Genomic DNA, 23899 nt, shown 5'->3' on the forward strand with positions numbered 1-23899 from the left:
TCGGTTATCCGAAGGAATTCCAGTCAACAAATTTAAATTTTTGCCAGTGCTGTGGCGCTGTAATCTTTGGCTATGTCTTGGGCTACTCAAATATTTTACGTTTTTGATACTAAATTAACTTCTGAAGTATAATTTTTTATTGTTTTTATATTTTTCAATATATTTATTTTGTTTGTACAAAATAAAGAAATAATTTTTAATGATACAATAGCCATGATTATTATTATAAAAATTTTCATTAGGCTTAACATCGACGAAAATTCAACGCAAAGCAACATGCATTGGAGAAAAATTTCAACATGGTATAGGTTAATATTTTTTCGTACATAATCAGTTATCTGAAAAATAAGTTATCCAAACAACCCCAGTCCCCAATTGATTTGGATAAACGATGCTTTACTGTATTATATTTTATGAGTTTAAAAAATTATGGTTTACATTTATGAAGCAGTTATTTCTAAGAAAACAAGATCTGTTATCCTTAAATAAAACCATTCATTTTATCCATTTATACATTTAACATATTTATGATAAAATACTTTAAGTTTGAATATTTTTGTGAATAGTCTTTAAAGTAAGTTTTTGAAAACTTAATTAAAGAATCTATATAGTTATCAACATGCTAATGAAAATGTAATATTTTATAGGAAACTACATGGACCACTTCCTCTGTAAAAAAACTTATAGAATTTCGCAGAGAAATGGACTTGCAATTTCAGAGTCCAAGTTGTAAAAAAATAAAATTATGGGGTTGAATAAGCCAAAAACTGAAAAACAAAGGTTTCAACTTAACAGCAATAGAGTCAGGCAGGAAATGGAGAAACCAAATGTTGATGTACAGGAGGAGGAAAGATCAGATGAAACGATCTGGAGGTGGCCAAGTTCCCTTTTGGGAATTTCATAGGATTTAGACACTTTCCTTGCTTCAAAATCAAATGTAAACTCTCCTCCTGATACATTATTATCATCATTATCCTCAGCAACTGAGGAAAATGTTGAGGAAATTGGTGATGTTTGTACTTCAGACAATTGCCTGGAGAATAAACAGGCACCACCAACCAAAAAAGAAAAAAAGCATATTCTTCCAAAAATGAGCCTCCCAAATGGTTTCAGGAGTATATAAAAAAACAAGAGGAGATGGATGAACAACGCTGGAAAAAACTAGAGGAAATTGAACTAAAAAAATTAAACATTTTAAAAAATATTTTAAATATTGTTCAAAAAAATAAAGAAAAAAATAAATTTAAATAAATGTTTATAATCAAATGTGCTTGTGTCTTAAATTTTAATTAAAAACTGGTTTTATATATTAGACTCAATTATAATGATATTCAACTTTCATATATTCAAATTCATTATATATTTCATATATAATGAATTTACATTAACCCTGAAGAAAGAATTACATTAACCCTGCCTATAGAAAGTTCTATAGGCAGGGTTAATGTAATTCTAGTTCTTTTGCTAATTTCTCATTTATTTCCTAATCCCATCATATCCTGACTAAAAACAAATACAGTGGTACCTCAGGATACGAAATTAATCCGTTCCGACACTGAGATCGTATCATGAAAATGTCGTAAGGTGAATCATTTTTCCCCATACCATTACATGTAAAACCAAATAATTCGTTCCAATACGAAAAACACACTCAAATTAAAGCTAAGTAATACATTAAAAAAATAATAACTATAGTAAGGAAAACACTGAAAATGCATTTTGTAGTTGTAAATGTATAAATAATCGTAATAGAATAATAATTGATTAAAAAAAAATGTAGTTTTATTTGCATTTTACCTTTGAGGATAGACAAAGGTGGAGGTGTAAACTGGTGGCGGAAGAGAGGGAGAAGGGAAATGATACTAAAACTTAACTTACATAACATAATGTAACAATAACTAAAAAATAACTTAGAAAAGATAAAAAAATTAGTGTTGTTTTATATATTTTTTAAAAATTTTTATTCACTGCTTTTTGCTTCCTTTCCTTCACTTCCACCAGCACTTTCACTGGATAGAGGTTGCTTGGTAAAATATCTATCCAAAGAGGTTTGGCTTTGCCTACTTTTTAAAATGTTTCTGAAATGACTTAGGCAAATGTCATTACTCCGAGCAGCAATACAGCCAGTGTGAACCTTTTCGGGATGTTTCTTTTCAATAAAATCAGTCACTTTCTGATAATACCTCGAGATTTCCTTTATTGAGCGAGATCTTTCCACGACGAAGCAAACACGCAGACTGAGACCGACGAACAGAAGTGAATAAAAAATGGCGCTGCAAACTAATGTAACGTCATATGGTGAATTTTTGTTCGTATCGTGGAGCAAAATTATGTTCGAATTTCGTGTCGTTCCTGAAAATTTCGTATGCTGGGGCGTTTGTATCCGGAGGTACCACTGTATTCAGGATATTTTAGGTTTATATTCTCTTACACTCTTGTTTTTTGTATGATAGAATTACCTGAATTTTGAATTTAGATTTATCTCCTCCCAATTTAATCATCTAAGTCTACCATAGTTACACTTTAATTATCTCTTAATATATTTCTCACACTATCTTTCAATGTTATCCAGTCAACAACTTTTGTCATTTTACTTGATTTTTACATAATAATTATTGAAATGAAAATATTTTTTGAATATAGTAAGAAATAAACTACAGTGGAACCTCGGTATACGACCTTAATCCGTTCCTGGTGTTTGGACTTATACCGAATAGGACGTATACCAAACCAACCTTTTCCATAAGAAGTAATGTAAAAATGATTAATCCGTTCTCATGTAAAAAAATGGCTGGCTTTAAACACCTTGCTTTCCTCGCTAGTTTCTGCTTGATTTTTCATGAGATCAGCATGTATCCTTTTAACTTTCTCGCAAATAATTTCTTCCGATACGCTGTCGCCGGCACACTGTTTTTCAGTTATCCAAAGCAAAAGCAATTTCTCGACATGATCTAATGTCTTCGATCTCTGTTTAAAAATTGATTTAACCCCTTTCACAACGTTAGCAAATTTAATAGTGTCTTTATTTTTCATGATTGTCGATATCATCGTTCTCGGAATACGGAATGAAACAGTTAAATCTCGTCAAATCTCAAACACACGTGCCACCTTCATATTTCTCAACAATCGCTTTTTTCAGTTTCTTTGTGATTCTAGTCATTTTTTTATTTTTCTGTTGCCCTTTTGCAATTCATGATTAATAAAAATAATAAAATGTTACTTACAAATTAAAAATTAGAAAATATTTAACAAAGTTATAAACCGTAGCACCGCGAATGTCTAGTCTAGTGTAGTACACCGATAGTGCTACTTGTTCATACATGGCGTGTATAATTGAATTAAGTCGTATACCGAACAAAAGTCGTATACCGAGCAAAATTTGTTTCGTCCAAACAGGACGTATTCCGAATTGGACATATTCTAAAGCAGACGTATACCGAGGTTCCACTGTACTAAATTTTTGTCTTTTATAATTTTGTCAGTGAGATTAATTTAAAAATCATAAAACATGAAAGGAAAGTATATTTTAATAAATTAGGAATTAATGTACTACTTATGTTAAAAAAAAAATGGATATTTACAAATTTTTATTTATTTTAAAAATTACATGTGTTAGCACATCCTTCATAGCTTACAGTAAATTAGTTTCCAAATGGGTTTGTTACTTTTAATTCACTTTGAATTTGAAAATAATTTTAAAACATGTTCGACATGTTCCGTATTCAAATTGTACTGGTCAAAAGCCTGAAGATAACTATGCTTATGGACAAAAACGTTTTAATTAAAATTTGTTGTTACTGGGATATAATAAGGTTCTTGTGTGTTGATATATATATTACTCTTCTGAGACTTACATATTATTCTTTAAAAAAAAAAAGGAATCAAACTTTCTATTACAGAAAGCTTTATTGTTGATTCCTTTCTTTTTGTACAGAACTCAATAGGAAATGCAATTTTTCCTTGGGTCAGGAGAAAACTTAGGGCCCTTACAAAATTAATGCCATTTTTACTAACAGAAAATAAATCTCTAAAACTGCTTTTTATTAAAGAAGCATTGGGTTTAATTTATTCAAAAATGCTAAGAGGAACTCTATTCTCAGACTCCATACAAGCTCTCAATGGCTGTGTGTTTTAACTTTTTTCTTGGATTCCCAAAGGTTTAATTAAGTCTTAGAAAATTTGTTTTGTATTTTCTTCCTTTGTTCATCAGAATGACAGTAATATTGGGTATTTTGAATCTTAGCCCAATTTATTGTCTTTAATGGCCTCTGTGTAAAAGTACAAATGCATTATATACTTCTGCAAAAATTTAATTCAATAAGAATATACTTGTTTTTAGACCAAAATAAGGAAAAAATGTTCAATAAAAGTAATTGAGTTTTCCCTACTTTTGAATTTAAGTAATCTTAGTCAACAAGTGTAAATAAGCAAATTTTAAAATATGAACATAGAAAAAGCATGAAACAATTTTTAGCTTCTTGGTAAAAAGACATTTATTGGTTGTAATGTTTCTACAGGGAGCCCTTCAATTGATAGATGAGTGAATTTGTGATAAACATTAAGAACAGTGATAACAGATTGTATAAAACTATTCTCTACATTTATTAATTTAACTTCAAGACAATTGTAAATTATATTTTTAATAAACATTTCAATTCTGCATCAATAGATCTGCTAATTGATTACATTTTACTTCCGCAGCTGTACGATTTCTCATAACTGGGTCTTCTGCAGGTTCATTATAATCATAATCAAATGCATCCTCTGTACAGTCAATATCATCTTGATTAATGCACAAATTGTGCAATATACATGATGTCATTATGACTTTTGACATTGATGAAATGTTTTCCATGTCCAGATATTTCAGTCGACAGAATTGCCCTTTTAGCAGACCTATGGTTTGTTCTACTACAACTCTGATAGAACTGTGTTTTCTATTAAAATTTTTCTGTTTTACTGTAAGATTACCATAATCTTTATATGGTACAATTAAAATGTATCTAACGGATACGCTGAATCTTCAAGTAAATAATATTTATCTCCTAAATATCTTGAAGATTCATTTAAAGGCATATTATAAATAGGGCTCTGCTGCCAAACCCGAGAATCATTGGCACTATCAGGCCAATCAGCAAATGCATCAATAATTTGCATTTCTGAATCACAAATTATTTGCAACAGGATAGAGTGCCTTCCTTTCCTGTTGTAATAACTCTGCCTGTATTCCTTTGGAGTTTTTATATATGTGTGTGTGTGTTCCATCAACACACCCAATTACTCCAGGCAATGAAACAGTACATAATTCTTCAAACTTATGAACTGTTCTTTCCAAGTTATCATTTGGCCACGTAAAAAACTTGCCAATCATACGACACATTTTTTGACAGAAGTCTATAAAGATTGTGTGTGCATGACCTTTATTGACACCAAATCTGTCTCCAATACCTCGAAATGATTCTTGATTAGCAAGAGTCCAAATACTTAATAATACTTCCTTTGTAGAAGAAATAGGTTGTCCTTTTTTTACTTTCATTTCTCTTTTTAAATTTATTAATTTTATAATTTCCTATAANATTTCATGGATCATTTTCTTCATTATCAGAATTACTACAAAAAGAATGTACAATTACATAAACAGTGAAAAAACTTGCTTGTATATATTTAAACTTAATGATTTATAGCTATTCAAAGAATTACTTTTACATGGAAATGCATAAAATCTCACAATATATAAAGAAAGTGAATTATCTTTGCTTTGAACAGAGGAGAAATCTGAAAAATGAAAAACTAATTGCACTTTATACCAAAAAGGATATGTGAAAGGAACTCTGATTTCTGGTGTTAAGTTGCTAACTTTCTCTTTTGTTTTTTTTGTTGCACACTGGTCATTGGTTCATAGAATAATTGTTTTTTAAGTTGCTATGTTTTAGAAACAATTTTTACAAAAATGACAAAAATATGCAAGAACTTAAAATTGTATTCTATATCAAATTAACACTAGAAGTTCAAGTTTCTTTCTCATAAAACTAAAAAATTTTTTAATCATCAGTTTTTAAAAATTAAACTAATTTTCTTCCAAGTTTTTAGTGTTTAGTACTATTCTTTATTTTTTACTTTCTTTTCCACTTCTCTAATAAAGTGAACCCATGATGAGCTTGATTAAAAGGTCCTCTTAGTGCCCACAAGACAGAAAGAATGAAAATATAATTTCAACTTTTTAAACTAAACATAAACATGTTTCATGTTTAGACATTATAAAATTATAGCTAAATAACTAGTATAAACTCAAATACCTGGCATGTTATGTCCTAGGGGTTTACAGAACATGCACATTTCAGAATTTCCTAAAATGCATTCTATAAGTCAGTTTACTATATGCAACTTTGAAATACACTATCCAATTATCTAATTTATTCAAATTTGTCTTAAAAGAATTCAAATTAACTGTTTTTTAACACTATTTATGAATTTTCAGAAGAATAGTCGTGAATTTAATTTATTGAAAAATTCAAATTAATTAGACTTGACTATGTTTGAAATCTCTATTGTTATTCAGTTTAGGAATGGTATTTATAATTTGACAAAATTTATTGTGTAAACAGAAAATTTTTTCATTTTATATTTGTCATATCGTTCTCATTTTAAAAATCTTTTAAACTTTCAGGGTGATCATAATTAAAAAGTGAGTGTTTAGAGCTCTGTATAGGAAGAATTATTAGATAAATCTCAACTAAATTTTGTATAAATACTAACTTGAATATGCTGTTTTGATTTTTTTTGGAAAAAATTTTACATCAAAATTCAGCTGCTAGTACCAAAATTAGGCACTGCTGTCCCTTAATGTGCACATTGTGTATCTTCTCTAATGAATTTCAGATATAAAAGGAGTTGTAAAGCATGCTTCAGAATTCTTTGACAGGTGAATAGTTATGGTGCTAACTTTGATCCTGCATTACTTATTAAATGCCTGCTATAATTGAAATAAAATTGTTACACTTTGTTTCTTTGTTAACTCCTGAAATTCATTAGAAAATGTATGTAAAACACATTACACATATATAATGCATATTAAGGAGACAGCAGTGACTAAATTTTGAAGTAAAATTTTTTCCAAAAAATTGAAATTGCATACTCAGGACACTTGAATTGCACACTCAGAAACTTGATTGATTGCATACTCAGGACACTTGAACTGCACACTCAGAAACTTGATTGAAATTTTCTCAGTAGTTCTTTCTGCAGATGTGAGGGAGAACCCAATTTTACTTTGTTATCATTTATTTTGTTTTAGCTATGTTTATTTTGAGGTTCTATTTAGTTAAGGGTGACTAGCATCACAATCTTGATCAAAAACAAAAATTCTAGAATAACATCTTACTATTAGCAATCCATCTATCTGATGTTTGCTATTAGTTATATGTTGACAAAATCCCATTCTAGAAGAAACCAGTCAGAAAGTGGCAAAAACAAAGGCCGCATTTTTTTATGCAGCTCTCAAGAACGTTTTACAGTGAACACTCTGAAACCCATTTGTAAATGCAGTGCTGCAATGTAGCAAACTGTTTTTAAATGTTTGCTGCAAGGAGTCGCTGCAGCAAAGATAAAGCAACTTTTACGTCCGCTACATGTGTAAAGCAAAATGGATGCCTCCACATCGAAAATGTTTAACATCGTATTGTGCTTTGGAGAAAAACAAATAAACGTTACCGTAGACGAAAATACCATGAAACAATTAAGTACAGGTAAATATCTTTATATTTATATACATTCTTGAAATAATAAATTTAAATTTATCCATTATTGGTATTGTTTAATTTGAATTAGGTTATACTGAATGATTAAATGGAAATATAGTTTTAAATTTCAGCTAAGGAAAGACAATATTAAATACAGTAGACCCCCCTATAATGCTTAGATACGTTCCACATTAATCGAATTTTACGTTGTAGGAATCGTTAAATACATGAGCCAATCACAGCCCGACATGTGTGAAGTTTACGGACTAAGGCTGTTTGAAAGGTTTTCTTCTATAAAATTAACCGATTCTAGACTAATTCCACTCAACATTTCCAAAACATGTATAATTTTTTGGGAATAATCCGTATAAACTATGCTATAAACAAAAAATTGTAGAATTACTTACCGAGTGTGCACCGTTCGACTACGCCGTTGCTCAAGCTTGTTTTCGTCGCGGAACAGCGCACAAAACGGCGGCCGTGATATCTGATAACGAATTTTTCGCAGAAAAATAACTTGACCTTTGGAGACATCATTAATATAAATAATTTTTATGGTCATTGAATAAGAAATGTTTCTTTCACAAGAGTGTAAAATTAGTGCTGCATTAGACTTTTTACCTAATTTACATATTGTACAGACGATAATAAACTCAACTTACTAGCCTAAACTCTCCGTAGCGTGGCGCTAGACGGCGGAAATTATATATATAATTATAATAAAGTTACAATAAATTAAGTTAATATATATATAATTAATATATAATTATATGTACAGTACCTAATTTATATATAATACTGTACAGACGATAGCAAACTCAATTTAGCCGCCTAAACTCTCCGTAGCATGGCGCAGGGCGGAGGAAAGTAGTTTGGCTGCTCATTCACTATTGGTCCAGATTCTATCAATCTTGTCACGACACGAGTCAGCGACGACGTTTTAGGACTTCCTTTATATGAATATTGCTACAATTTTTTTGCTACGTTATAGGAATTTCCGTTATAGGAACCCACGTTATAGGGGGGTTGACTGTAAGTGATAATCACATTGTACACATTTAAGATGTTTAATTTTAAGAATGTGCTATATATTGGGTTGAACCAAAAGTTTGTTCGGGTATTTATATAATCGCTCGTCTGTGGCACCTCTGTTGTGTTTATCAAGTTTTAACTTGTTTAGGTTGACATTACAAATATCTGCATATTTATTACGTAAGTTTAATTACAGCTATTTTTTAAAATTTTGTTAACTTTTAAGGAAAAAAAAACATTAAAATGGAAGATAAGAAGGTGCATTTTCGACATCTAATGCTCTATTATTTTCGAAAAGGAAAAAATGCAACAAAAACTCAAAAAAAGATATGTGCTGTATATGGGGAAGATGCAGTTACTGATTGAACATGCCAGAAATGGTTTTCAAAATTCAGGGAGGGAGATTTTTCTCTCGAAGATGCACCTCGGTCAGGACGACCTTCAACCATAGAAGATGAGTCCGTAACGGCTTTAATTCAAACTGATCAGCATAAAACAACACGAGGGATAGCCAACATCTTAAAAATATCCCAAACATCTATTGTCAGACATTTGGCTAGCCTTGGATACACTTCCCGTTATGATGTTTGGGTTCCCCATAAGTTAAGTGAACGAAACCTTATTGAGCGTGTTTCTGTATGTGATTCACTTTTAAAACACAATGAAGATGATCCCTTTTTAAAGCGATTAATAACAGGGGATGAAAAATGGATCATTTACAACAATATTCAACGCAAGAGATCTTGGAGTAAGCCAGGTGATCCTCCAGTGCCACAACCTAAAGCTGGTTTGCATCCCAGAAAAGTAATGATTTCAGTTTGGTGGGACTGGAAAGGAGTTCTTTATTACGAGCTTTTAACCAACAACCAAACAATTAATTCCAATAAATATTGTCTCCAACTGGATGAACTAAAGGCTGCAGTGCATCAAAAACGTCCAGAACTTGCAAATCGACGGGGAGTGGTATTCCATCATGATAATGCAAGACCACACATATCGTTAAATGTGCGCCAAAAACTTCTAGACTTTAACTGGGATGTTTTGAGTCACCCTGCATATTCTCCAGGTATTGCTCCCTCAGACTATCATCTTTTTCGTTCATTGCAGAATAATTTAAATGGCATAGAATTTCAATCTCTAGAAGGTATCAAAAATCACATTGATAATTTCTTCAATCAAAAACCCACTCAATTCTACACAGACAGAATTATGAAACTACCCGTCAAGTGGCGTAAGGTTATTGAACAGAAGGGTGAATACATTGTGGATTAAATGTTTTTATTTATTTCAAAATAGTATATTTTATTTCTTTCTAAAAACTGAATGAACTTTTGGTTCAACCCAATATTTTTCAGATGAGACATTTCAAGAGAAGTACTGTGAAGTATTCTTCTCATCTAATAATATTGAAGGCATAGGTGAGACATGTTTTATTATTCATTTAAAGCATTCTAGAGACAACTATGATAAAATTGTAATACCAATGTAAATATATATAAGAAAAAAAAAACTATAAATAAAATCTCTCTCATATATATATTTACTGAAATCTCAAAATTTANTTTTGCAGATAATGGATCAGTTTGAAGAACTTTTAACTGTAGAGCCTCCTAATAAAGATTTGCATGGGCAAATAGTGGTAAATATTATTTTCACTTGTCCTGAGAGCATTTTAGTGTTAAACTAAATTAAAATTTAAATAAATTTATTACAAAAATGATAGTTTGACTTTTTAAATACAATGCATTTGTCAATAACACTGGACAACAAAAAAAAATGTTTTTGGATGTTTCCTTTATTTCATGAGTGAAATCTTACTAATTTTGGGGTGAGAAAATTGAATATGACAAAGAAAAATTTTTATTAGCTGTAGTTTTTGTGGTATACAATAGGTGATTTTAACAGCATAAGAGAAAACAATACATTTTAATTACATATGCTAACAACATTGAAAGTGCTTTTGAATTTTTTTAAAATTACACTAACATTCTAAGAGTTCTAAATTAATAGAAGAATACCTAGCAGGTGGTTCGGTGTAAAGCGAATCATGTAGTGACTTCATGAGATCGTTTTCCTTTGGCTTGCCTCTTGTGAGTTCTGGTGCATCCCTACACACAGACCAACAGTAATCCGCAAGCATTGCTTCATTCCAATGGTCCTGATATCTTTGTTCCAATACAGAAATATCCTGGTGGAATCTTTCCCCATGTTCATCACTGACAGCTCCACAACTAGGAGGGAAAAAATCTAGGTGGGAATGGAGAAAATGGATTTTGAGGGACATGTTGCATCCAAGTTAATGATATTTTTCCAGAAGTATTGTCACCAACTGAGAGTAATTATCGTTTCTTTTGTTGCCTAAGAATCCATGAATAACTCCCTTTAAGGCTTCCCAAGCTTCTTTTTCTTTTCCGTCCAAAACTTTGTCAAACGTGGGATCCTTTACAAGTTTTCGAATTTGTGGCCCAACAAAAATACCTTACTTAACCTTTGCATTACTCAATCTAGGAAATTTGTCTCTTAAGTACTTAAATGCCTTTTGTCAAAGGTATGAACCTTTGACAAAAGTTTTCATTAAACCCAGCTTGATATGAAGGGGTGGAAGAAGAACATCTTTTGGGTCCACAAGAGGCTTGGCAACGATATTTTTCTTAGTAGAGTCAAGATTTCTTGCAGGCCAGTCCACTTGAATGTAAATGTGATTTCCTATCCCTACTGTCCCACATACATAAAAAGCAACATTATTTAGTGTACCCCAGTATGCATTCCTAAGAGTACAGCGATGACTTTTAGATCACATATTTTCCACTTGTGCTCAGCATAATTGATTGAGTCAAGGAGGGCTGTCATGTTTGCATAAATATATATTCTATAATAGAGTGGAGTTTTATTATATGCTGATCTGAGGAGTTTTACAGAAAAAACACCAACAAAAATTTGAAATAATTGAAGATGCACTATTTTGTAATGAAACATTTTTTTTATAAATTTTACTATAAAACCTTTCTCATATATTTTGTATTATTTAGATTACGTCAATCATTTTAAATTATAATTTAAAATGAATAAAAGTTTTAAATCTTTTGCGGACCATATTTTAGCTCTTGCAGACCACTGGTTGGAAACCACTGCTCCAAAGCAAGAGCTAATTGGTCATTTTTATAGTGATTTTTGAATTCAGCAGATGAAAATACATAAGAATATGCTAATTTTGAGCCTGAAACAAAATCATTGTTGTACAGTGTTATTGCTGTAAAGATGTGATTTTTACAATCCCTAATCACAACTATTCTAACAATCTGCCATGTAAACAAGTTTTTTTCATCAAGAAATTTCACTGTTTCTCACTCAATTCCAGTTTCTCAATTCAATTGATAGAAATATTAAGTTGTTCAGAAAGTAAGTTCATTTTTTTTTTTACCACTAGACGGATTAGTCGTATTTTCCCGCTATTTTCATTCTAAACCGTATTATCATTATATATTTTGACAGCTAGCATTTTAAGGCTTAATTGCAAAAAATTTTGTTTGACTTTGTGCAATTATTTATTTTTTGTGTCCCATCAAATATGGAAGATCGAAAGCAGCATTTTCGGCATACTTTGCTCTTTTATTACCAAAAAGGTAAGAATGCTGTTCAAGCGAGAAAAAAAATTGTGTGACGTGTATGGAGAAGATGTATTGACAGAACGACAGTGCCAAAACTGGTTTACAAAATTTTGTTCTGGCAATTTCAATATTGAAGATGCACCACATTCTGGATGGCCAGTTGAAGCCAATGAAAACAAAATAAAGGTACTNAATTGCTTCCGATACGCTGTCTCCAGCACTGTTTTTCAGTTATCCAAAGCAAAAGCAATTTCTCGACATGATCTAATGTCTTCGATCTCTGTTTAAAAATTGATTTAACCCCTTTCACAACGTTAGCAAATTTAATAGTGTCTTTATTTTTCATGATTGTCGATATCATCGTTCTCGGAATACGGAATGAAACAGTTAAATCTCGTCAAATCTCAAACACACGTGCCACCTTCATATTTCTCAACAATCGCTTTTTTCAGTTTCTTTGTGATTCTAGTCATTTTTTTATTTTTCTGTTGCCCTTTTGCAATTCATGATTAATAAAAATAATAAAATGTTACTTACAAATTAAAAATTAGAAAATATTTAACAAAGTTATAAACCGTAGCACCGCGAATGTCTAGTCTAGTGTAGTACACCGATAGTGCTACTTGTTCATACATGGCGTGTATAATTGAATTAAGTCGTATACCGAACAAAAGTCGTATACCGAGCAAAATTTGTTTCGTCCAAACAGGACGTATTCCGAATTGGACATATTCTAAAGCAGACGTATACCGAGGTTCCACTGTACTAAATTTTTGTCTTTTATAATTTTGTCAGTGAGATTAATTTAAAAATCATAAAACATGAAAGGAAAGTATATTTTAATAAATTAGGAATTAATGTACTACTTATGTTAAAAAAAAAATGGATATTTACAAATTTTTATTTATTTTAAAAATTACATGTGTTAGCACATCCTTCATAGCTTACAGTAAATTAGTTTCCAAATGGGTTTGTTACTTTTAATTCACTTTGAATTTGAAAATAATTTTAAAACATGTTCGACATGTTCCGTATTCAAATTGTACTGGTCAAAAGCCTGAAGATAACTATGCTTATGGACAAAAACGTTTTAATTAAAATTTGTTGTTACTGGGATATAATAAGGTTCTTGTGTGTTGATATATATATTACTCTTCTGAGACTTACATATTATTCTTTAAAAAAAAAAAGGAATCAAACTTTCTATTACAGAAAGCTTTATTGTTGATTCCTTTCTTTTTGTACAGAACTCAATAGGAAATGCAATTTTTCCTTGGGTCAGGAGAAAACTTAGGGCCCTTACAAAATTAATGCCATTTTTACTAACAGAAAATAAATCTCTAAAACTGCTTTTTATTAAAGAAGCATTGGGTTTAATTTATTCAAAAATGCTAAGAGGAACTCTATTCTCAGACTCCATACAAGCTCTCAATGGCTGTGTGTTTTAACTTTTTTCTTGGATTCCCAAAGGTTTAATTAAGTCTTAGAAAATTTGTTTTGTATTTTCTTCCTTTGTTCATCAGAATGACAGTAATATTGGGTATTTTGAATCTTAGCCCAATTTATTGTCTTTAATGGCCTCTGTGTAAAAGTACAAATGCATTATATACTTCTGCAAAAATTTAATTCAATAAGAATATACTTGTTTTTAGACCAAAATAAGGAAAAAATGTTCAATAAAAGTAATTGAGTTTTCCCTACTTTTGAATTTAAGTAATCTTAGTCAACAAGTGTAAATAAGCAAATTTTAAAATATGAACATAGAAAAAGCATGAAACAATTTTTAGCTTCTTGGTAAAAAGACATTTATTGGTTGTAATGTTTCTACAGGGAGCCCTTCAATTGATAGATGAGTGAATTTGTGATAAACATTAAGAACAGTGATAACAGATTGTATAAAACTATTCTCTACATTTATTAATTTAACTTCAAGACAATTGTAAATTATATTTTTAATAAACATTTCAATTCTGCATCAATAGATCTGCTAATTGATTACATTTTACTTCCGCAGCTGTACGATTTCTCATAACTGGGTCTTCTGCAGGTTCATTATAATCATAATCAAATGCATCCTCTGTACAGTCAATATCATCTTGATTAATGCACAAATTGTGCAATATACATGATGTCATTATGACTTTTGACATTGATGAAATGTTTTCCATGTCCAGATATTTCAGTCGACAGAATTGCCCTTTTAGCAGACCTATGGTTTGTTCTACTACAACTCTGATAGAACTGTGTTTTCTATTAAAATTTTTCTGTTTTACTGTAAGATTACCATAATCTTTATATGGTACAATTAAAATGTATCTAACGGATACGCTGAATCTTCAAGTAAATAATATTTATCTCCTAAATATCTTGAAGATTCATTTAAAGGCATATTATAAATAGGGCTCTGCTGCCAAACCCGAGAATCATTGGCACTATCAGGCCAATCAGCAAATGCATCAATAATTTGCATTTCTGAATCACAAATTATTTGCAACAGGATAGAGTGCCTTCCTTTCCTGTTGTAATAACTCTGCCTGTATTCCTTTGGAGTTTTTATATATGTGTGTGTGTGTTCCATCAACACACCCAATTACTCCAGGCAATGAAACAGTACATAATTCTTCAAACTTATGAACTGTTCTTTCCAAGTTATCATTTGGCCACGTAATAAACTTGCCAATCATACGACACATTTTTTGACAGAAGTCTATAAAGATTGTGTGTGCATGACCTTTATTGACACCAAATCTGTCTCCAATACCTCGAAATGATTCTTGATTAGCAAGAGTCCAAATACTTAATAATACTTCCTTTGTAGAAGAAATAGGTTGTCCTTTTTTTACTTTCATTTCTCTTTTTAAATTTATTAATTTTATAATTTCCTATAAAAAATAAATGCATTATCAGTTAATTTAGAAATTAATAGAAAATTTAGCTTATTTTAAATTAAAACTTATTTCTGTTGAACTTTTTGTGAGTCTAAAATGAGATTTTAAGTCATCTATAGAATATGAAGATATGACCTCTTCAACTTAATTTCGTATCTTCTGTTGCTTAGATTTTTTGCCTTCATTTGAAACAGCAATGCCAGTTATTAAATTTTCATACTTCCTTTTTTTATTCTCTTGTAATTCTTTAAATAATATGTTGCTTTCTAAAACTGAAATTAGCAAACAAGGGACAGTGTCCATTTTGCTTCAATGACAAGTGTTTGTAAAATGCCATGCAGCGGTTGCTGCTCATGACATCATTTATGCTACATTTTCGCTGCATAAAAAACCGTGGCCAAAGTAAAAAACTTCAATTACTTGACCATAATGAATGTAATGATATAGTCCAGCCTTTAGAGTTTACTGTCAACATGAAAAAATGAATGCATGATGTGAAAATGTGTAAATGAGATAGATGGTGGCTGTGATGCTACTATACCAGTAGGCATAAATAGATGATTGCAAACAGCAAGTTTGAGGAGAGGTTTGCATGGCCAGGAGAAGAATATGTAAGATTGTTTGGAATTGCTCTAGTTCAGATGTAATTTTTTGCTATTGTATTGTTGATTGACTTATAGAATTACCTAAATACTAGTACATCATTTAATTAATTATTGTATTGCATTCATTTAATAATAACCCTTTTATATTTATTAAATTAACTTTCAGTGTTGTTAATTAATCCTTGTGTACATAATATTTTTCTTACAGTTGTTTTCTTTATTTGTTCATGACTTCTGAGAGGTCAGATCTGCCCCTCTTGTGCACTTTCAAGTAGAGTTTGGTCTTGGGTTTGTTTTGCAAAGAGAAGTTTGGTCTTGGGTTTGTTTTGCATACTTTACACAGAGAGCTCTGAATGCTTGCTTTTTACAGGGTGTTCATAAAGATTAGAAACAACTAATGCAATTTCAGTTGAAAAAATACATTTGATGTGATACTGCATTATTTCTCTTTGTAATTTTTTAAAATTTTCTTTATTCTTTCCTTCCTGTAGACCTTAAGAGTGTCTTTTAATCATTTCTGTTATGGTTTGGCCAGCTTCATAATTTATTATGTTAAACTGAAAGTTTTATTACAGTGATATTTGGTAAACATATATTTTTGCATTAAGATGCATTACATTGAAAATAAATTCATTGTACCAATAATTTTGTCATATTGGCATTAGTTACAATGACATTTTATATTGTATTATGTTAATAATGATAATTTTTAGGAAAATAATAATAAGGATCCACATATTTATATATATCAAATGTATCTGATTTCTCATATTCTAATACAGTGGAAGTTTGTTAATCCTGCACCTATGAGACTAGAGTGGTAACAGATTACTGGACATTTTTGTATTTTTGCAAAATTTGATAAGTTATATATGATTTGAATATTGCAGACATTGCTGTTTGCTTCTGATTTGCTTACATGTGCTTTATAATAAGTTTGAAGATGATATATTTCACAAATACAGTAGAGCCTCAATTATCCGACCTAATTGGGGACGGGTTGGTTGGATAATTGAAAGGGCAGATAATTGAAAAGTATGAAAAAAATCTATTATTAGTGTAGTATATTATTATATCCCATGTAATTAGTATATTAGTATATCGCTATTAACCTACTTTGCATTGAATTTTCATCGATGTTAAGCCTAACAAAAATTTTTTAAAATAATAATCATCGCTATTGTATCGTTAAAAATTAGAAAGTTAAGCCTCGTTTAAATACTGGCTCCCTTTCATGGTCAATCCAGTGTTGCCAGCTAAAACATGTAAAAATAATATTAAAGTAGCCAAGACATAGCCAAATATTGTAGCACCACGTCAATAGCGGACATTTGAAATTTGCCGACTAGGACGGTTGGTTAACCAAGGGGTCGGTTGATAGGGGGTTGGATAATCGAGGCTCTACTGTATACTGTTTTCATATTGATTGGAAAATCTGTAAAGATATTAATGAATATGTCATTGCACAAAATCAACATTTACAATGATTCATATGCATATACAGTAATATTTTCCAGACATGTATGCTGATCCCCATGTTTGTGAATAATTGGGACAGAATAATCTTTCACAAACATTAAATTCTCAAACTTTGAGTTTTGTTTTCAATGTTAAATTTGTAATTTGTTCAAAGACTTACTGCTGTTTTAAAAAATTTTCAGAGAAATGAATGGTTTTATTAATAAATGAATATATTGTGCAGTGGCTTGTAGTGCCGTAAAAGTCATTTCATTTAAGCCAAATGAAAAATAAACAAAATAGTAACATAACTTATGACAGACACCATACAAATGACTGAGTGCAGTGATTTTTTAACATTGTGCGTGCTTGAACATCCAGTTTATGCAGGTGCTGACTTCGATTTACAATAGTACATAATCTCCCATCTCCTGAAAGTTGAAATTTTGGTGTATAAATTTCTGATCATGAATGATTGAATTCCCAAACACTGACATCAAGGATGTAATGTACTGTATTTCTACATGCAGAAAAAATATTTGATAGTTCCAGATTATTGGATACTTTTCAAAGGGTGCTGGATTAACAGACTTTTACTGTATTTTATTTTGTAATATATAATATAATAATAATGAAAAATAAGAAGTTTTAATAACATTAATCTATCAAAAGTTAATGTATTTTTAAAACAGTAATAATTTTATGTTATGAAAGATCAGTATAATAAAATATACATAATTATTTTAAATATTTATATACTTTTGTTTTTATTAATTTAGAGTGAATTGCTACAGATTTTATTACTATATTATAAAGATGCATCTCCAAAATCAGAAGATATTTTAAAGCTGTTTTCTTTATTTCAAGTATGTAGTCATAAAAATTGAATATAAGATTAGTGATGGTTATTAAAATTTTTATATGTTGAAGTTATATCATAAATTGGGATATTTTAAGTTTTAAAAGTAAATTTTCTTATGTTTTTGTATGAAAATTTACAAAAATATTCTCATATTTCTTCATAGAAACACAGTTTTGGAATGAGGCAGACTTACAGACAGTATTTAGGAGAAGGAATGAAAGGACAAATCGATGTAATTGGGTATGTTATAATTGATTATTATTTATAAAATTATTAAAAATATTCATTACAATTTTACTATTTTGAAAAAAGTCTCCCTGTAATAATTACATCAGGGAATTATCTAATTAGTTTAAAAGGCAAATAAAATGTCTTTAACAATTTTAATTTTTATAAATGTCACCATAACTAATATGAATAGAATAAGTACAAATTTATGATGGTTTGTGATAAATCTGTAATAAAATTTGCAAAACCATATTTATAAACTTGATATTGCTTTGGGATTTTGTAATAACTGCAAAGATTTTGTTAAGAGAGTTATTAGTTTTGTGTTAATCTACACTCCAAAGGATATAAAATGTATGTATAGCTATATAACAAAATCTATTTTGTGTGCGTAAAACTATACAAGAACATACAAGTATGGAAAATACATTAACAAAACATAGTTTGTCATGGTGTAATGCAAGATATAAACAGTAGTATCTTATACGTATGATGATATGTAAATTATTAATAATGTTTTCTGTAACATAAGATAAGTAAAAGATATTGTTTGAATATGAAATTGTGATAAAACTGTGTATTACAATTTCAACTTTAGTTTGTTTAGTTCTCAAGGAATACTGTAGACTAATACTAAGAATAAAGAGGAGAAATGATATTTTCGTGCTACAATAAGTCTATATTAAATCTTGGATTCAAATTTTACTTATATAAGTTATGAATATAAATGAAACACCAGGATAATGATTAATTACCACATGGTTAGAAGAAACACTAATTAAAAAATAAAAATTGTCTTTATCTTTCATCCTTTTTCACATCATCTGGATCCTGAAGAATTGTAGGACAAAAGATAAATATACTTTTAATTTAGTGTTTCTTTCTACACTTGTGGAAATTATTTAAGTTATTTTTTCATTTATTTTATTATTATTTCCACTTGACTTTAATGCAGTATTAGTTTTTAATTAAAATGATTTTAGCATATTAAGATCAAATTGAAGAAAGATTGAAAAATGCTTTTAAATGCATGTCTGTTTGGAAAGTGAAAGAAAATTTTATACAAGCAGTAAAATGACTTTTTGTTTGTGATCTGTTTATACATATAAAAATTCAAAAAATTATAATGATTAGGTTGATTTTGTTTAATGTTTAGAGATGATGGAAATATTTAAAACAATTTTTGAAAATATTAATAAATCTCTAATTCAAACTAATTGGTTTTTAATCTATTTGGATTATTTGGTATTCTTTTTCCTGGTGTAGTTTTCATGTTAATTCAGGATTTCTTAACTATAGTTGGATGAGCCCATTATACAGAGTTTTCAAAATGAATGCTACTATTTAAATTATTGTAATTAATTTAATTAAAATTGAAAATTAAAGTCTGTCCAAAATTGGGAACCACCATTTATTCACTTCTTGTGTTCCAGAATACAAACATTTGATGAACTGATCTTTCTTTTTAGGCTGCTTGGCCATGAAGTTTAAAAACATCCCTTTAAAAATACAGCAAAATATCCAATTAAAATTACAAAGTTGAAATTGGAACTGGCAGATCTTACAGACATCTTTGTTTTTAAAGGGTTGTTTGTATTCTGGAACACAAGAAGTGAATAAATGGTGGTTCCCAATTTTAGACAGACTGTGTTTTCAAATTAATTTTCATAACATTGCCATCCGAAGAAATTCTACAATTAATTTAATTGTTATCTAAGAATGTTGTAATGAACATTAAAACATTGGAAAACTGTCCACATTTTACATTTGCCCACTACAGTTTTTCTGTGTGTGCACCTTGTGTCATGTTGCACACATCCAATTCATATTCAAATTTTTCCTATGCTCATTCAAGCATTCCACCCACAGCATCCAATTCTACAGCTCATGCAGATTACTTGTGTAGCACAATAATGTTACAGACTGCAGAACACAGAACACCTTTGCTGCAGAGTTGCTAGTTTTTTATGATGCTTCCTAGAAGTTGTAGATGATAAGTTGTTTGAATGTAGATGGGAGGTGACATTTGGACAGTTATTCTATCAATTGGTATACGTTGCATACTTCTTGAATAATAATTGACATAATTACAATGATTTAAAACAGTAGCATTTTTTTACAAGACACTATATTATGTCAGAGCAACTGACACCAGTCAGTTTTTCAAAAACTGACCGACTTGGCTTGTTTATGTGGGATTTTCAACCTATTTTTATGAATAAGTGTATGACTATATAGCAAAGAGGAGACAAGATACTAGCCTTCATTTTATATTCAAGTAATAAATCTTTATTTTGAGGGTTTGTACACACAACTTATTTTGGGTGGAATGAGGTAAGCACAACACAAGTTCATATTAATCAGAATTTCAGACTACCAGGTTCATATTAAGACATCTCCATATATTTGATATTCACCAAATTTTGAGCAAACATTTGGCCACTATCAAATAGTTTGGATGAATTATTCATGACTAATATTTACTGTTTCCCACTTCTTGTCGATATATTGTGCCGAATCCAAGGAGATGAATAGGCGATTATTCAGCAGTTGCTGAATACCAAATATATACAGCTGGCTTAGGCAAGGTTTTACTGTATTTGCCAAATTACAACGGTTTCTGTATATTTCTTTAGTTATAGTAAATAGTTTCTATAATTTTACATTTATAATGCTACAAACTGATTGAATAAGAATATTAAAATTCTATATTTTATGTGATTATAGATATTTAGAAGCTCTTGTATTTTTAGAAATGTTGGAATTGGAATGGTTATTCCAATGTGAAGCAGAAGGAACGTAAGAGATTTTTCTTGTTTTTAATTTAATACGTTATTTAATACACTTATTAAATGTAACTATAAAAGAAAACTTAATTCAATTTATAAAATAATGTTGAAATTCTTGAAAATATTTTTTATAAAAATGAATTAATCTTAATTTTGACTATTTTATTTACAGAATTAATAATTTTTCATTTATAAAGACTGAAAATTTTAATGTAAGTTAAAAAAATAAATATTTAAGAGTTTAAAAAATCTGTTTAAATTAATATTTTGATTTATAATCTTTATTATATTTGAGATGTTTTTTTGAAAGTAATTTTAATGAAGATATTTAATTTCAAGATAATTTAAAATGATCTGCAATCATCTATCTTGATTTATTAATATTAAATACATAATTATCAGATTTTTTAAACTGCATTTTGGGTACAAATTTACCTAATTTACTATATAATTTGTGTGAAAGTGGGCAACCTATCTGTCTAGTTTTAGCCAAATTATATAGTTTATTAATTAAATTAATAACAGAAGCATAGCCAAATAAATGCAGTGATTAGGTACAGTGGCATTCTGTACAACACAGGGATATGATCAGCATTATAGGAAGTCTTGTTATCAAGACACGCATTTCAGATGATTTTATAGACACGGGCATTATATGAGAGTTCATTATATTCAGTTTAAAATAACTTTGAAATTAAGCTATAAGTTTATTACTTTATATCAGAATAAATTTTTCTATTCAGGAAAAGACTCAATATGATTAAAATATTATATTTTATTTTAGTTGTTATAATATAAAGTTTATTTAAACAATATAATGTAAAGAGTAAATATGCATTAATGTTAGAAAATTCATAAGATTATTTGGTCCACTAGTGACCAAAGAATGAAGTCAAGAGTTGGTCAAGAGTTTGCACCTGATCACAGGCTGGCTGTATGATGTTTCCCGAGCTTTCTAACATCTAAATAGAGGCCATTTTCTCATAAAAAGTCTTTTTGGGTATCTCCTTTGGCAGTTTTGTTACTATATTCTATCAAATCAAACCATAAAATTATTTGAGAGGAAAAAGACATAATTCAACAAAGTATCTTATCATCAGCTGTTAATTAATAACTATATAAATGTGCTTTTTATTAAATTTATTTTGCTGTCAAACTGTATTTGTGTTTTTCAAAGGAATTGAGTAAAATATATTAATGAGAAAAACTTACAAATGAAATTACTTCTGAATTGCTTTCAGAGTGAATTTAGTTGTCACAAAAATATGGTGCAGCACAAAGTAACACCACACAACTGAATTTATATGTAATTCATAATAAAAAACATTTCAACTTACTACTGATATATAGTAAAACCTAAGTAAACTGGAATCACACAGTACCAAACATTTACGTTTAGGGGATTTCCATTTTATCAGTTTCCATTTTGGGCCAATTTTACTGTAATACATTTAAACAATATTTGTAAAATCCAAAAATATTGATGTAAATGAAAGAATTTAGAGTGTATTTCATGAGTTCGGAGTTATAGGAGTTATGTTGATCTTTGTTTATTTTTTAATAGATAAAGCATGGTAGATAAGAAGGAATGAATTCAAGTTATTTTGATAGTGGAAACCAGCAGTCAGCATGAAGTTGCCAAAGAGTTTAACAGACTGCTGTGCATGATTGGTGGGAAGTCTGGATGCAACCTTTTAAACTTTGGCAACTTCATGCTGACTGCAGGTTCCCACTATCAAAATAACTTGAATTCATTTCTCCTTAAATATCACGTGTTGTGTGTAAAATAATAAACAAAGATCAACATAGCTTGTGTGGTTCGACTTATGGGACATCCTGTATATTTCAATAGTCAATAAAAATTGTTAATGTAATGTAATCATATTATTATTATAGATAAATTTTAATATTTTTTATTGATGAGAAAATTAATTCTTTATTGATTATATACTATAGAAGTTAGATGAAGTCATATGTAGCTTTGGAAATCATCCTCATCAGGGACCAATTATTCTAGCATGGTTATTAGTCAGACAATGTTCTGGAAGGAAATGTAAGACAAAACATCTTGGAAATGCAGCACTTCAGTTAAATGTATTTGAATATTTGACAACATTGTTGAGTAGTCCTATTTTAAGAGGAGATGGAGTGAGTATGAATGCAGTTTTGTTAATGTTCTAAATCTTAAATAATCATTTATAATTAATTATTTTCTTCTTTCTCACATATTAGACTTTTTGTTCAAATAAAAATTTCTAAGGAAACAGGTACATCTGAACAGATATAATTTAATTTTTTATTACATTACAGTTAGATTTATATTGATCCGTGTACAGTATATATAATATATATAAAATAAATACAGTAGAACCTCGATTATCCGGACTAATTGGGGATGAAGGTAGTCCGGATAAGGAAAAATCCGGATAATCGAAATAAATACTTTAATTTCTTTTAATGATAATACAACACGTTTTCTTTTCGATGACATGTCGGTAATATTAAAAGTGAATACTGTATTTAAATCGTGATCAAATTTTCAAGAAACAAACGTTCGTATTGAATTTGGACTACTACTGACCAACGCTAACAGACTACCTATTGTTTAAAAGGCCCTCTGGTGGCGCAAGAAGACGGATTTTATAAAATAAAAAGCAGTTGAAACTGCATTTTTATGAATAAAAATTTGA

General features: G+C 29.5%; 1 protein-coding gene across 1 annotated transcript in view; it reads left to right on the forward strand.

Moving 5' to 3' along the window:
- The window catches only part of LOC111622991 (nucleoporin NUP188 homolog), a 139325-nt gene that overhangs the window by 62974 nt on the left and 52452 nt on the right, over nucleotides 1-23899 (forward strand). The window contains exons 14-18 of the mRNA XM_023365470.1: nucleotides 18110-18196; nucleotides 18356-18432; nucleotides 21148-21219; nucleotides 21382-21421; nucleotides 23166-23357. Coding sequence (XP_023221238.1) covers nucleotides 18110-18196; nucleotides 18356-18432; nucleotides 21148-21219; nucleotides 21382-21421; nucleotides 23166-23357 — 468 coding nt within the window. The remainder of the gene's footprint in view (nucleotides 1-18109; nucleotides 18197-18355; nucleotides 18433-21147; nucleotides 21220-21381; nucleotides 21422-23165; nucleotides 23358-23899) is intronic.

Source organism: Centruroides sculpturatus, unplaced genomic scaffold, assembly GCF_000671375.1.
Source record: "Centruroides sculpturatus isolate CEXI.00-Female unplaced genomic scaffold, Cexi_2.0 scaffold289, whole genome shotgun sequence".
Classification (NCBI taxonomy): Eukaryota; Metazoa; Arthropoda; class Arachnida; order Scorpiones; family Buthidae; genus Centruroides; species Centruroides sculpturatus.